The 14,040-nt window shown below is 36.8% G+C and overlaps 1 protein-coding gene across 3 annotated transcripts in view; it reads right to left on the bottom strand.

Moving 5' to 3' along the window:
* LOC123813065 (maltase-glucoamylase, intestinal-like) overlaps positions 1 to 10,661 on the bottom strand; it is a 72,359-nt gene extending 61,698 nt beyond the window's left edge. For all 3 annotated transcript variants that reach the window (XM_045830107.1, XM_045830108.1, XM_045830109.1), the window contains exons 1-4: positions 10,586 to 10,661; positions 4,404 to 4,923; positions 1,950 to 2,052; positions 1,596 to 1,744 (exon numbers count right to left, since the gene is read on the bottom strand). In XM_045830107.1, coding sequence (XP_045686063.1) covers positions 1,596 to 1,744; positions 1,950 to 2,052; positions 4,404 to 4,923; positions 10,586 to 10,631 — 818 coding nt within the window. In that variant the 5' untranslated portion in view covers positions 10,632 to 10,661. The remainder of the gene's footprint in view (positions 1 to 1,595; positions 1,745 to 1,949; positions 2,053 to 4,403; positions 4,924 to 10,585) is intronic.
* Positions 10,662 to 14,040: the final 3,379 nt, after the last annotated feature.

Below are 14,040 nucleotides of genomic sequence, written 5' to 3'. Positions count from 1 at the left end.
GGGTAGGTCCAAGAAATAGCAAAGCAGCAATCCAGTTTGGCTTGACGTAGGATCCATAAATGAGGGCTATGGGGGATGTGGGCAGGATGTGGAAGCACGAAGTTAGGTTCTGAACATTGAAAGGTCAAAGGATTAGCAGAACAGTAAAGTTCCTGTTGTCTAACAGGCAAGTTGGAAATCTCCTGAAAGTCTCCTTTGTCAGATACACAAGTTCACTAGATATCTCTTCTAGCTTTGAAATTACCATAGACAAAAGTATAAAACATGGCCATCCTTTCAGCTTCCATTAACAATTTGGTCACCACCCCACAAACCTCTTCACCATTTTCCAGCCTCTGCTTGTCACTGGGTCCCAAAGCCAGTGACAAATGATTTGTTTTTGTTACCAATGACAGCCCATTGCTAGGGAATGCTACTATAACACATTTTCCTCTTAGTTATTAATTTCTACATAACAAGCTACTCCAAAATTTAGCATGAACATTTAGTAGGCAATGACTCTGGTCTTACTTCTAATATGGACATAAACTGGGATTGGTGAACCTTGTGGTCAGAAAGGAACCAGATGTCAGCCTCACCGTGGTTGGATGGCATAGCAGGGTCTCACTCATAGGACAGAGGACTCGCCTGAATGGCTGGAATAAGTGAAATGGCTGGGCCTCTCTTTCTATGTAGACTTTTATCACATGATGCTAAAAATGGTCCAAGAAGGTGAGCAAGAAAGTTGTAAGGCCTACTGGGGCCAGATCTTGGAAGTCACATGCCATTTCTCTTGCATTCTATTGGTCAAAGCATAAAACAGGACCAGCCCAGAATCAAGAGGTAGGGAAACAGACTTCATCTCTTGACCAGAAAGGGCTACAAAGTATTTGGGACCATTTAAAACCCACCTCAGTCAGGAACCCAGTGTGGCCTTGTAGAGTAAACATGGCTGAGTGGGCGGCATGAGCACTGAGAGCAGCAGTGCTGTTAGAACCAGAAGCTGATCATCTGACTTATTGAACCAAGGATAGCTTTACTGTGTATATAGACATAACCACATTATAATTCATGTTAATTCAAGGCCAATATATCTTGAAAGGAATTGAACAGTCAGGATGACATAGATATACATGGAAATCCAAAGCAAATACTGGCAGGCACTATACTTGCATTTTTGCATAATAATGATAAGACACAAATTAATAAAAAATGATTGATTATTACTTTAGATTATTAGGTATGTGTTTTTTATTATCATAATGCTCAAAAATATCATCAATGATTAATAGTAGAAACAATAAATACAATAACAGCTGATACTACCAGAATATGTACCATGTACCAGTCCAACAAAATTAAATTTTGAAAGGGAACACAGAATTTTAAAACTGAAAATAGCTTATAATTCAATTCCTCATAATTTAATTCTCCTGAATACACAATTTAAGATGGGAGTAAATGAATATTTTTTATACCCAACACTAAAACATAGCTTTGAGTTAAACTTCATATTTCTAATATTCTAAGCTTGCTCATCCCATATCCTCCATAACTTTTCCACATGTTGTTTCTAAGGACAAAACTAAGAGCATATTAATATGCGTAGTACTTACAATACTGCTCTTGTCTTCTTTCTTATTACTCTGAATTGAAGGACTGTATCATTTACAAATTCAACATCATAGTTGGGTTCAACAGGCACATTTGAGGAAGATTCAATATTGAGTGGAACTTCAAATCGTTTATTATTGGGATCATAAATCTAAAACAGGTTAGATAGAATATAGTATATTAATTTTTTTAAATAATCTAATTGCAATGTTACCAGTAAGTAAAAAGGCAAATTGTAGTTACTTCCAAATCAGGATATTATGTGAGGTATTTAATCAAATAATGTTATGACATTTAAAACTTTCCGTTAATAAGCTTTGTGTAAATGAAAAATGCAGATCATCAGCTACATTTACCTTAAATCGGAGCCGATCCTCAGTATGAAATTCTACATCCATTACAATGGGGGAAATATCATTTCCAAACAGGGATATACCGCCACGTTTGTTTAATGTTAATCTAGAAGATAAACCAATTCTATTAACCCAAGTAAAGCATGTTTATGTTTACAATGAGTGGAATTCCTCAGGTAAAAAGAATGTTAACAGAGAGATAAACAACTTTACATTCAAGGAAAGGAAAACTCAGATAACAACTGTTTTACTAACAGCAGAAACACTGAGGTGTAGATATGAAACACTGGAATGGTAATAAGGAAAATCAACTAATTTCCTTCCTAATCCATCTCTAAAAATAGGAAAAGCTGCAGCAACAAAATACAAAACATGGCCACCTGACTTAGTTGATATTCATGTACTCTGCCTTGCAGTAGAACGAAATCTCTTGTCATGTTCAATTAGGATGGTTGTCAATGATGTCTAAAAATCAAGCTTAGAAATAATCAATAGGCAATCGTGTACCTACAACCCTGGGCACAGCCCCTCTCCTCCCAGTTCTGTCCTCCCTCCTCACCCTACACGAATGTATATGAAACTACTACACACGTCCAGCTACCAGAATCTCCAATTCAACACCATCACCACTATCACCCACTCCCACCAAGCCTTCCAATGTGAGACTCAAGGAGAGAGGCCCATTTCCTTGGTTACGTTCTGGATTAGGCCCACAGTTTGGGGTCTAGCATGGAAAGGCACCACCACATACTGACATTGTTTTGCTGTGGAACCTTCTTTCCTAATTTACAAAGAACCCACTAGTATTTGAGGAGTTGTATAAGGTCAGCAAGCAAATGATCTGATGGTCAAACTGAGACATAATGAGATCTCCTGGGCCCAGAGGAGAGTGCCAGGCTAAGTGAACATTACGAATAAGCCAAAGGCTGCCCGGACAGCAAAGACACTGTGTTCAGAGTCTCCCTGGATTGCTCAGATTGTTTCTGCTTCTGTTGCAATTCCCCTTTCTGTATAAACTTTGTTCCCAGTCAGAATATAATATAGTTATAATTTAATTTATCTGATATTTATTTGTTTTATTTTATGATTCACTGCTCTTATTCCTCCTGAGCTCTTTTTATTTTAATTTCAGATTTTAATCTGTTTTCAAAACATTTCCCATGATGGTCTCTGCTAAAATCTGTAAAAACTCAAGTAAGAGAAAATAGCATATAATGTAAGTTAGTTAGTTCAATCGAGTTCTATTTTTAAGCCCAAAAAATAGGCTGGTGCCTTCCACATAGAGCATTTGCAAGGTCCACAAGCAATAAAAACAAAATGCAATGATATTTTTTCTGTTCTTTCAATTTGGAATGCGTTATATTTCTGAGACCACCCTGGTTCACACTGATATAAATCAGCTCCTCATAGCCCAGGCCCCACCCGTCTGCTGCTGGCCAGGGTCCCGACAGGCAGTTCTCATCTTTGTCTTTAAAGAGAATGGGCCTCCAAATCCCTACTCCTCACCATCAGCATTACATTTTATATCACTCCCTGGTAAAAAACATACATGGAAAACATACTTTGACATAGTTTTCAAGCTCTGCTCTTACAATGTAAAAAAGAAATAGCTTATAAATTCCAAAGAGAAATTGAAGTACAGTCAACTTTCATAATACTCTGCTGAGCTCCAACTGAGTAAATACCATAATTGTGTACATTCTATATATTGCCCCAAAACATATCTTCAAAATCAAGATCTGGTCTCTAAAAACCAGTACAGGAATGTATTTTTTTAAAGTGACACTTAACCTATTAAATGTGCCTTTTTTTTTCCCTTAAGAACTTGATGGAGGAAAAATGACAATCTATTCTGTTCTCATAAAAGTTAAACCTATCATGTGTGATGGAGTTATTTTTGTATGCATTAAGCAGAGGAAGTACTCTGACAATGCTAAAGTATAATTTTTGATGTTCTGAAATAGTTGCAGTTTGGGAGCAATTTTTCATTCTTTCTCTATCATATCACTGAAAATTAGGTGCTCTGGCACACTTCACAAAGGATGCAACAAAAAGAAGAAAAGGCTTCTTTCTGAAAGATTGTCATGATATCATAAAAGACAAATTTTACCTTAGCTCAACTTCTGTGCAATGAATCGTCCCAGCACACAAAATATAAACACTGAGTGTTTCTGGCTCCCCGGCTGGGCCCACGCGACTGACTGACAAACTAGAAAGAGGTATAACCTACTCTTCACCAGGGGAGTCTTGACAATGATTTAGAAGTCAAAATCATTAGGAAGCAAAAACTCATGTATTTTAGGTTTTTGGATTCACCGTGAAGGCTCAGAGTTCTCAGGACATAGCCAATAAAAATAGAATGAAATCTCTTAAGTGATATGTGTACCACACAAACTGGTACGGCTAAGAAATTTTAGATGGTAGAAGTGGTTATTAAAAGCTGTAGAAAATATATACCTCCATCCCTGGGCTGTTCTTTGAGGAACATCTTTCATAGTGTAGCCGTGTGGACCATCCTCCGGGTAGAAGCACCAGGGAACGTTGGCAATGGTTGTGGAACACCAGACACAGCCCTTAGCTTCACAGATTTCTCGGGAAGCTCCTGGCTGAGGATGGCAGTCGACGCGTTTCTGAATGGGAACTATCGCTGAGCAAGCAGCTTCTTCTTTGGAGTTATAGAAACAAAAGGGAGCAGTGCTATTCTCAGAAGCGCACCAGTGGCATCCCCGCTTAACACAGGCCGCTTCGTTGGCCCCTGCCTCTGGGTGACAGTCAACTCGTTGGGAGTCAGGCACTATAGAACACGAGTCAACCTTCTCAAAACACCAAGGGACGCCTGGGGTTTTCCACGGAGACCAGCAGCAATCCCTGGCCAGACAACTGGCTTCAGAAGCTCCAGGATCAGGGTGACAGTCTTTACGGAGTTGTGGGGATAGAGATGCCAAGCATGAACTTGAACAAGCAGGCTGGACCAGAACTGAACCAAGAAGGAAAACAGGGCAAAGTAAATGCAAAAATATCTAGACAACATACTTATCATTAGGAGACTTTGATAGAACTATATAAAAAAAGAGTCTCTCAGAGGGCTAAGATTATGAATGGAATAGTTAGTAGATATTAAATAGTACTCTATATTTGTCAGCCTAAGTAAAAGAAAGCAAAAAAGAAAACTTGTCCCTTAAAAATGCAGCATTAACATTTTACTTTACCATTCCTAATATTCTCAGCCTGTACAGTCTTTACCATCTCCAAAATCTTAGCAAATACATTTCAGAAAAGTCCATAAATTGCCTTGCTGTTTGCTATGTTTTCCTTTATTAATAAACTGGAGAGTAGTTGTCAGTCCTCTAATTAAATAATAGTGTAGAAGTATTTATATATGTTTCCTTGAAAATAACTAGGTATCGTGTTTGTCATGTGCTGTTGAGTCACCTGCAGTTCCCTAGAGACCCCATGACAGAGTGATGTTCACCGTGGCCTGCCCTCCACAGCCCCGCTCAGCCCTTATCATGCCTCTGGCTTCTTTTATGGAGTCCATCCGTCTCCTATTTGGTCTTCCTCTTTTCCTCCTGCCCTCTATTTTTTCCAGCATTGTTGTCTTTTCTAAAAAACCCTGCCTTCAAATGATGTGCCTGAAATAGGACAGCTTCGGTTTTGTCATTTTTGCCTCTAATGATATTTCAGGCTTAATTTGCTCTAGGACCCACCTGTTCATCTTTCTTGTGATCCAGGTGTTAGGCAGCAGCTAGGAGTGAGCAGCCAAAGGAGAAATAAAGGCAGGGGAATAAATGCCATTACAATCTAACAAAGAACTTAATACAGGAAGGTAGAAGCAAAAGAGAGACATGTCTCACCGATTAACTCAGCAGTCCTGAGCTCAGCTTAATAAGATTGCCGGGTGTCCCCAGCATTATGAGCAAAACAGCACAGGAGGAGGGGTGAGTCGTTGAGACAGTGCTGAGAAAAGGAGCTTCTGTAACAATCTTACTAAGGTTGCCAGCTGTCCTGAATGTCACAAGTGGGAATTGTGCAGGAAGGAGGGGAGGGGGTAGTCCTTGAGATTCTATGCTGGGAAAGAGAGCCACTGTAACAAATTCACTAAGGCAAAGAGCCTTCACTAACTGAAAAAGAAAGCCTTTTTTAACTGACATTATTCCCAAGGGGGACAGAGGGGAGACCTAAAAGGCAGCTGAGGTATATAACTCCCGAGCCCCAGTAGTCAGTATACTTACATTAGCTAAGTACCTACTTGTAGCCTCAGCTTAAGTGTATAAAACAAACTCACTAACTACTAACTTTATTTCCTCTATCCATGGGGCATTTAGACTTATTGGGTGCCTGCTTGCAGCTTTGTGCTCATATGTGTTTTATAAATAAACTTGCTGTGCCGTTTCCATTATATGTGTTTTCTCTCAACTGAATTATTCTTTTGTGAGTGAGACAGGAACCGAGGTGGAGGAGGGGTCCTCTTGGCTCAGGTCTCTCTCTCTCCCAGTCCATAAGAGAGGGTGTCCACAGAGATCTCCTACAACACGGTACTTCAAATGAGTCCAATTTTTTCCTATCAGACATTAGACCCTCAAAAATGCCACAATATTGGTATATTTTTTCATTCTCTTTTCTTTGTGGCTTGCTATTTATAAAAGTTCTAGGTTTGTGTTGCAGATGGTGCCACTTTCATCACTTTTGTTTTTTGTGAGAGTTTTATTGTACTAATACAATAAATAGCATGGATTATTCATCTTTTTCTCCATAAGTTAGGTGAAATATCTGAACACAGATACAATTCACCTCTTCATTCTGATCTCTTTTATTTTATCATAAATGATTTCTAAACTATATTTCTGCAAGTGAATCCCATGGAACACGTGCCTCAGAAGTGCCTATCGAATTGGAAAGTATGTTGCTTTGGGACCTGAGCACTGTCGTCAGGACATGGCCGGTGGGGATGCAAAACTGCACAATCACTGTTGAAAAGAATTTCAAAATATCCAACAAACTGCATATGCTTTAACTTTTTGACAAGAAATGCTATTTTCTTTTGGAATTTATCCCAAAGATATTTGGTAAAGTATCATTTATAATGGCAAATAATATACAAAATGTCCTTCAATAAAAGACTAGTTAAATAAGTTATGGACAGAGGAGTTATAAAAAATAAATAAGGAAATTTCTATATATTATAGAGGGAAATCTCCAGACTATACTAAGCAGGAAGGGAATAAGGTTCAGGACAATGTTTCTGAATGATACCTTTTCTGTAAAAATGAGGTCAGAGGTACCAATATATATTTGTATTTCTTTATAATTTCAAATAGAAATGATGGAAGGGTAAAAGCTAACAAAAATAGTTACACATTTGGGAACAGAAGGAACAAGGAGAAGAGACAAGGATTGCTCTTTAGCTATATCTTGTTATATGGTTTTTTTGAAGTCCTGTCAATGTTTTAATTGAATTTTCAAAAGAACAAAATTAATTTTAAAAGAAATGTTTAAAAAATTGCTATAAATTTAACACATACTGAAACAGATGTACCTGCTTATTTTATCATGTTAGTATCATGTCCACACACACAAAAAGCAAATATTTTTATATCTTTAATGCTATATATATATATGTTTATTTATTTAAACAGCAAACCACAAAGAAATTTTAACTTGAATCCAGGGGTCATATTGTTATTATAAATACTGATATTTTTATTTTGAAAGTATTATAAATGCATTGTAGCCTAAAGAAAATAAGTAATTATGTTACTGTTTCTAAGAAACAATATTTCAGCATAAGAAAAATGTAACTATACCATTTTTAATTTAAAATCTTAATCAGAATTTTATCTGAAGTTAGTGTGAAATAATGACTACTCATACTCTTTTATAAACATTCATATCTCCTAGCTTTGTCCACTGAGAAAACTAGAATTAATGACAACTCATCAACAAGAAGGTCCTCTACCACCAGCATTGTGTCTTCCAGCTGCCACTCCTCATTAAAAGGAAAGGACTCATTCCTTGGTGAAAGTGACTCATTCTCACGCAGGGGTGTCCAACTCGCTGCCTAGCAGCCATATGTGGCCTAGGATGGGTATGAATGCAGCCCAACACAAAATCATAAATTTACTTAAAATCTTTTTTTTTTTTTTTGCTCATCAGTTTCCATTAGTGGTTGTGTATTTAATGTGTAGCCCAAGATAACTCTTCTTCTTCTAGTTTGGCCCAGAGTTGCCAAAAGGTTGGACACCCCTGACAGAGTAAGGAACGTATAAGAGGAGCCTAAGATATCTTTATATTCAAGAAATAAAGTATCACACCTTACTGGTACCAACTGGAAGTGATTCTCCATGGCATTAGATGGAATAAATCCAAAGATAAAAGACATTTCTTCAATGGACAGACACGCAAATATATAGTGTGTTTGTGTGTGGTTGCCCAGACAAAAGCTGAATATTGATTACACTGAAAAGTGATAACTTAAGAGAAAGAATCATACATTATCCTGTGTTCCTTATATAGACCTTATTACAAGATTACGAAGTAGGTTATGGTGAAAATTGTTTTTTAAAAATTGAATCCCAGATAGTAAATGTCTTACCAGTTATAGAATTAGACCTTATTTTGCAACTTCCAATGAAATAATATATATAGATAATGATCATCAATGAGCAGTAAAACAATAAAACAAGAGTTGATGGGGCTTCCCAATGCAGGATCAGGTGCCACCACATCATACACTGAGAAGTCTTAGCATCACTGAAAATGGAAAGACAAGAAACATCATGTGCCTCCTCACATGATACTACAGGAATTTCACAGCATGACTTGTGAAGTATTCCAGGAAAAAATTATTAAATATGAATTTATTCAAGTCTCTAGAAATACTGTCCAGTTATAAAAAGTAAGTGGAATAGAATACTGGGGATAGAAGAACTTTAACTGACACCACCATGAAGAAGTAATCAGCCAAATCTGGAATGTGGGACTTTATTCAAAATAAATAATAACTTGATTCCCCCAACAAATCAATGGCATGAAAGGGAGGAGGTGGTAGATGAGACTGCTGTAGAATAAGAGACTTAAGATTCCAAATAACCAAATGTAATGAGATTTATGAACTTGAATGTAAAAGAAAATTATATCTACTTACATTAATTCTAACTGAAATGTAACATTTCCTTTACTTATGAAACAGGCAAACAGACCACAGTAGCATTCAAAATACACATCACTTTATCACAAGTAAGTATCAGACATTTCAGATATTTTTGTATCATGCTACAGTCATATATATATCTGATACTATTAGTTAAATTTAGCATAACTTTGAAATTATGGTAGTTTTGAGACAAGATGCTGGTTCCTGTCATTTAATGATTTAATAAAGAAGCACATTTATTGGTGTGTCACACATTTAAAAAATATTTTTATGAGTTTTTCAATATAATTAATTTCACCTGTAATCTTATGTATTTTATTTTATCCTATGTATTTTAAAAATGTTTCTAAGAAAGGATTGTTATACTTCACCAGGCTGCCCACAGGCACACAAACATTTGCATACAGCACACACATACTCAAACACAAATGTTCAGAATCCCTTTGAAACTATGGGTACCCGCCTACCGCCAGGAATCGCATATGCCCAGCAGAATGTAAACTGCAATAAGATGACTGCGTACTGTTCTATATCACATAATTCAGGTGGTCCTTACAATTTTCCACAAAAACAAATGCCAATTCCAACAAATAGAAAACTCATTATCTCACTTTTCTTTTTCAAAATTCAAACATGAAATAAACTACTTCACACATCGATATCTAAGCATTATCCTAGCTTATCCTCCAAATGTATCAGATTACTCCGTACACAAGTTATTACTTCATCTGTTCTCTGTCCATCTGAACTCCCCATTCAATTTCTCCTGCTTGTCACTGAAGGACTCATCACTGTGCCACTGTCCTTTCCAAGTTCTCTTATGATATTCTGAGTCAACTTAGGGAGTTGCTGCTAGGGTCAACCATGCCTCTGATTGATACCTTAGGAGCTCTATAACTTTAGATAAGCCACATATTTAAAACAGCAATGACAAAGGTTTCATTCCATCATACCTAAAATAGCAATGATGAAGTTTAGTTTATAAGTTCTTAGCTAACGGCCTATTACTTAGATCACTAAGTTAATGTAGAATATATAGTAATATGTAATATGTAAATATCATGGTTAAGGTCTTGGACCAACCCTGGAGCTACATGATCCTTGCTCAAATCTCTGTTCTAACACTTACTAGCTATGTCCTGGGACAAAGTACTTTGCTCTGCAGAACACGAATAGAACTGGCACCTGCCTCATGGAATTTGGAGAAATTAAATCAGTTAACACATGTAAAGATTTTTAGTCAGCAGCTGGCATATCTCTTTTGGCATGTTAGTTGTTGTTTTATATGTATTGTGCTTAGCACATGGCATACATTAAAATATTTGTCATTATTAATAAATAGAAAACCCTTAAATTCCTTTTGGAAATCCATCAAGAACAAGAGATATTAAATATGAAAAAATAGGTTGATTTACCATGTTTTTTTGTATAAAGTTTTTATTTAAAATTTGTTAAAAGAAAAATTACCAAAAGGTAGGGTCCTTACCAGCCAGAATCAGGGAACAAAAATGGAGAAGTCCTATGGCCTCCATGGTCCCAGAAAGTGACGCTTGTTCATGGCAGGCAATGTATTTATACGGGACAATCTGAATAGATTGTTTGGCCTTGAATTTTTTCTACAGAGCACTAAGGCCAAGAATAACTCCTTGGAAGTCTTCCCACAAGATTACCGAAGGCTAGCACTCCATGTACTGGAAAGACATGAGATTAGCATGCAGGTGGCCTGGAGTTTTAGCCAGCTCTCTGTTGGCTGTGGTAATGGACCTCTATGAGTTGAGTTTTCTTCAGCCATAAAATGTATATAACATCTGCCCTGCCTGTTTCATGGTGTTGGAATGAAGAGCATAGTTAGAACATTACTATAAAAAAGCAAACTCCAGTGAAAAGCCAGCTTCTCATCTGACATGACTTAGGTCCCTTGACCTACCTCAGGAATTAAGAACTAGTGAAGAGCAGTTGCAAATAAATTATAACTTTTCTTTCTAAACTTTGAAATTCCCGGTTCTGTGGGTATTTTAACCATTCATAGTTGAGCAAAAATTTCAATCACTGTACATTAAGGGTGATTGATAAAAGTGTTGGGGGAGAAAGAGTTTAGGGAGAAGACAACTCAGGTTAACCAAAGTCACAAGATTTTATAACCCATCAATATTCAACAATGTCTAGTTATCCTACACATAAGTAAATGGGCAACTCCATATGTGGTGAAATTTAGGAAGGTATCTTCTAGTGTTCTTTCTCCTCACTAACCAACCACAGCATGAGACATTTTCTCCCAGCCAAAAAGTCTCATCTTCAGAATTATCAAGGCTAAGAGTTGCATTTCCACTTGAAGTAATTTTAACCTAATAAAGTGGAAAGAAACAGTTCAACTTCTTGTCTAACTGGAAAGAAAGGATCCTGGGAGAAGAAAGCAAATGACATTCCACCAGTCAGTCTAATGACAATAACTGACTGGATTAATTAATTATCAGAAGGGGAAGCCTGGGATCTAGAAATGAGGGCAGGGAAAGGGGGGCAGTTGACATCAAACAGTGGAAAGCAGAGGAGAAAGGCAAAGACAAACTTGCCTCTCACATATTTACAAAAGAATCTCTTAACCACCTTTACTGGGAAACTTAATCTGTTGGCAAATATCGCGATACCTCCATTGGTAGCTGCCCAAGAACTCAGTTCCTTATAATAAATTCTGCCTGGACACAGCATTATTCAAAATGGAATAGAGGAGTTCAGAATCCCAGCATCAAACAGCAGGGCCCAGCCCTGACTGGTGTGGCTCAGTTGGTTGGGCATTGTTCTGCAAAGCTAAGGGCTGCTGGTTTGATTCCCAATCAGGGCATGGACCAGAGCTGCGGGTTTGGTCCCCAGCTGGGGTGTGTGTGATAGACAACCAATCAGTGTTTCTCTCCATCTCTTTCTCCCTCCCTCTCTCTCTAAAAATAAACAGATATATTTTAAAAAAAGAAAGAAACAAACAGCAGAGCCCAGATCCAGATATGAACCAAAGCCCAACAATACCTCCCTGGTTTAAACAAGGCTGCTGAAGTGTGTGTAGAAGAAATCCTAGCTACATCATTGTACCATCTTTTCTAAGTCCAGCTGGCAGGAAAAAGTTTTAGAATGCCGAATCCTTGGTTACAAGGATAGGCATGTATGGCCTACACCCCTCCGCATCCCGAGAACATAAAAGAGAACTTTTCTAAAGGAATTATGAGCCCCGCAAGGTACAGACATTTAAAAATTCAGTCAGTCAGTATAGCATTCACATTTATCACCCAGTTGACTATTTTTGTTGGCAAAGTAGTCATATTTATTTTTTTAGCTGAGATAGACCCAACCAGGACCGTTGAGAACAGTGGACCACATCTTTGTCATGAACTTCCAACTTGGAAGCAGGAAACAGTGCCATTTACTACACATTTCTTCACAGCACATATTTTACTAAAATTTTACACCTGCTCTTGGGTCAAATTCCATATGTTTTCAAAAGGAATTTTTGATATCTGGATTATTGGCTGAAATTCAGAAATATGCCTAAAAATGCTATTGTATATATGGTATTACATATGCATAAATTTTAACTTTTTAAAACAAAATAAAATAATAGATGACTTGTAATGACACCAGTTATTCCAATTTCCTGTCATAAACTTAAAATTCCCGTAACTATTTAGCTCATATGGTATTTTCTGTTAGATAGCAAAAATGTATGTACACGTATATTAATTTATCTTCACCCTATAGTTATATTTAAAATTTCCAACTGCATTTACATATTTTAATAATTACTTTCACTTGCTTAATATATCAAAAGGAAGGAACAGATGGGTAAAAATAAATCTATGTATGATCATCTTTAATTAGTTGTAGTAACCTCTCAATTCCTTAGGATAAAGAATTGCATAATTTTGCAAGGTTTGTATATTGTTGTAATCACTGTTTATAATATCAAAGCCTAAGGACAAATCAGATCCTTCCTCAAAAGTTTATTAAAATACTTTATCTTGAAGCTCCAATTAAAATAAAAATTTAATATCTTAAATATTTGCTATGATACATATTTATTCACTTGATTATAATCACCCATTTCTGACAATTTCATCAACAGATTATGCTGATTATATAAAGCACCATATTTTTTATACAAGTTAACAGTGAATTGCTATTTTAAGCATATATAACCAGAAATCCCAATATACTGCATCTCTCATTTTTCACATTGACATATAGATCAAAAACATTTATCAATTTCTAGGGTTCAGCATATTTAAGTAGGAAAACCTGCTTGTGAGAGCATTTTGGATATTAAATCTAAATAAGAAAGATATTGAAGTGAAATATTAAGGAGATAGGCTAATAAGGAAAATAGCTGGATCTCATAATGCAACAGATATAGGGAAAGAAGGTCAGGGCTAAATCAGTAACTGCTTCCAACTGTTCCCTTAATATCCCAGTGACTTGGTGATGGAGGAATGAGAACACAGACAGGTGACAGCATTTTATTTATCATGTTCATGTAGATAATATAATCAATCTGGGATAACATGCACACACATACACATTTATCCTTTCCAGTCCCTTACACAACCCAAAGATCCTCTTCATAACATTTACATATAGCTCTCATTATGATGTTCCCTAAGGGTGTGATTTCTGCTCAGAAAACAAATTTACAAAATATACATTTAGTCACTGCATAAGTATTTACTAAGCACCTACTATGAGCCAAATTCTGCCTAGATACTGGGGACACCGCACAAACCTGCTCTTACAGACCAGGCAGGGTGATAAGTGCCGTGAATGGGGACTTCCCGAGAGAGTGGATGTCCCATCCACAAGGGACAGCTCTGTCCAGTAACATTCAGGGGGTTTAATTAGGTTATAGTAACAAGACATCAGTGTATTCCTAGACAGACTCAAACTTTCATTCGGTACTTGTTT

This window comes from Phyllostomus hastatus, unplaced genomic scaffold, assembly GCF_019186645.2.
Source record: "Phyllostomus hastatus isolate PE091 unplaced genomic scaffold, TTU_PhHast_1.1 phas_scaffold_93, whole genome shotgun sequence".
Lineage (NCBI taxonomy): Eukaryota > Metazoa > Chordata > Mammalia > Chiroptera > Phyllostomidae > Phyllostomus > Phyllostomus hastatus.
This window is presented reverse-complemented; position numbering and strand designations above follow the sequence as displayed.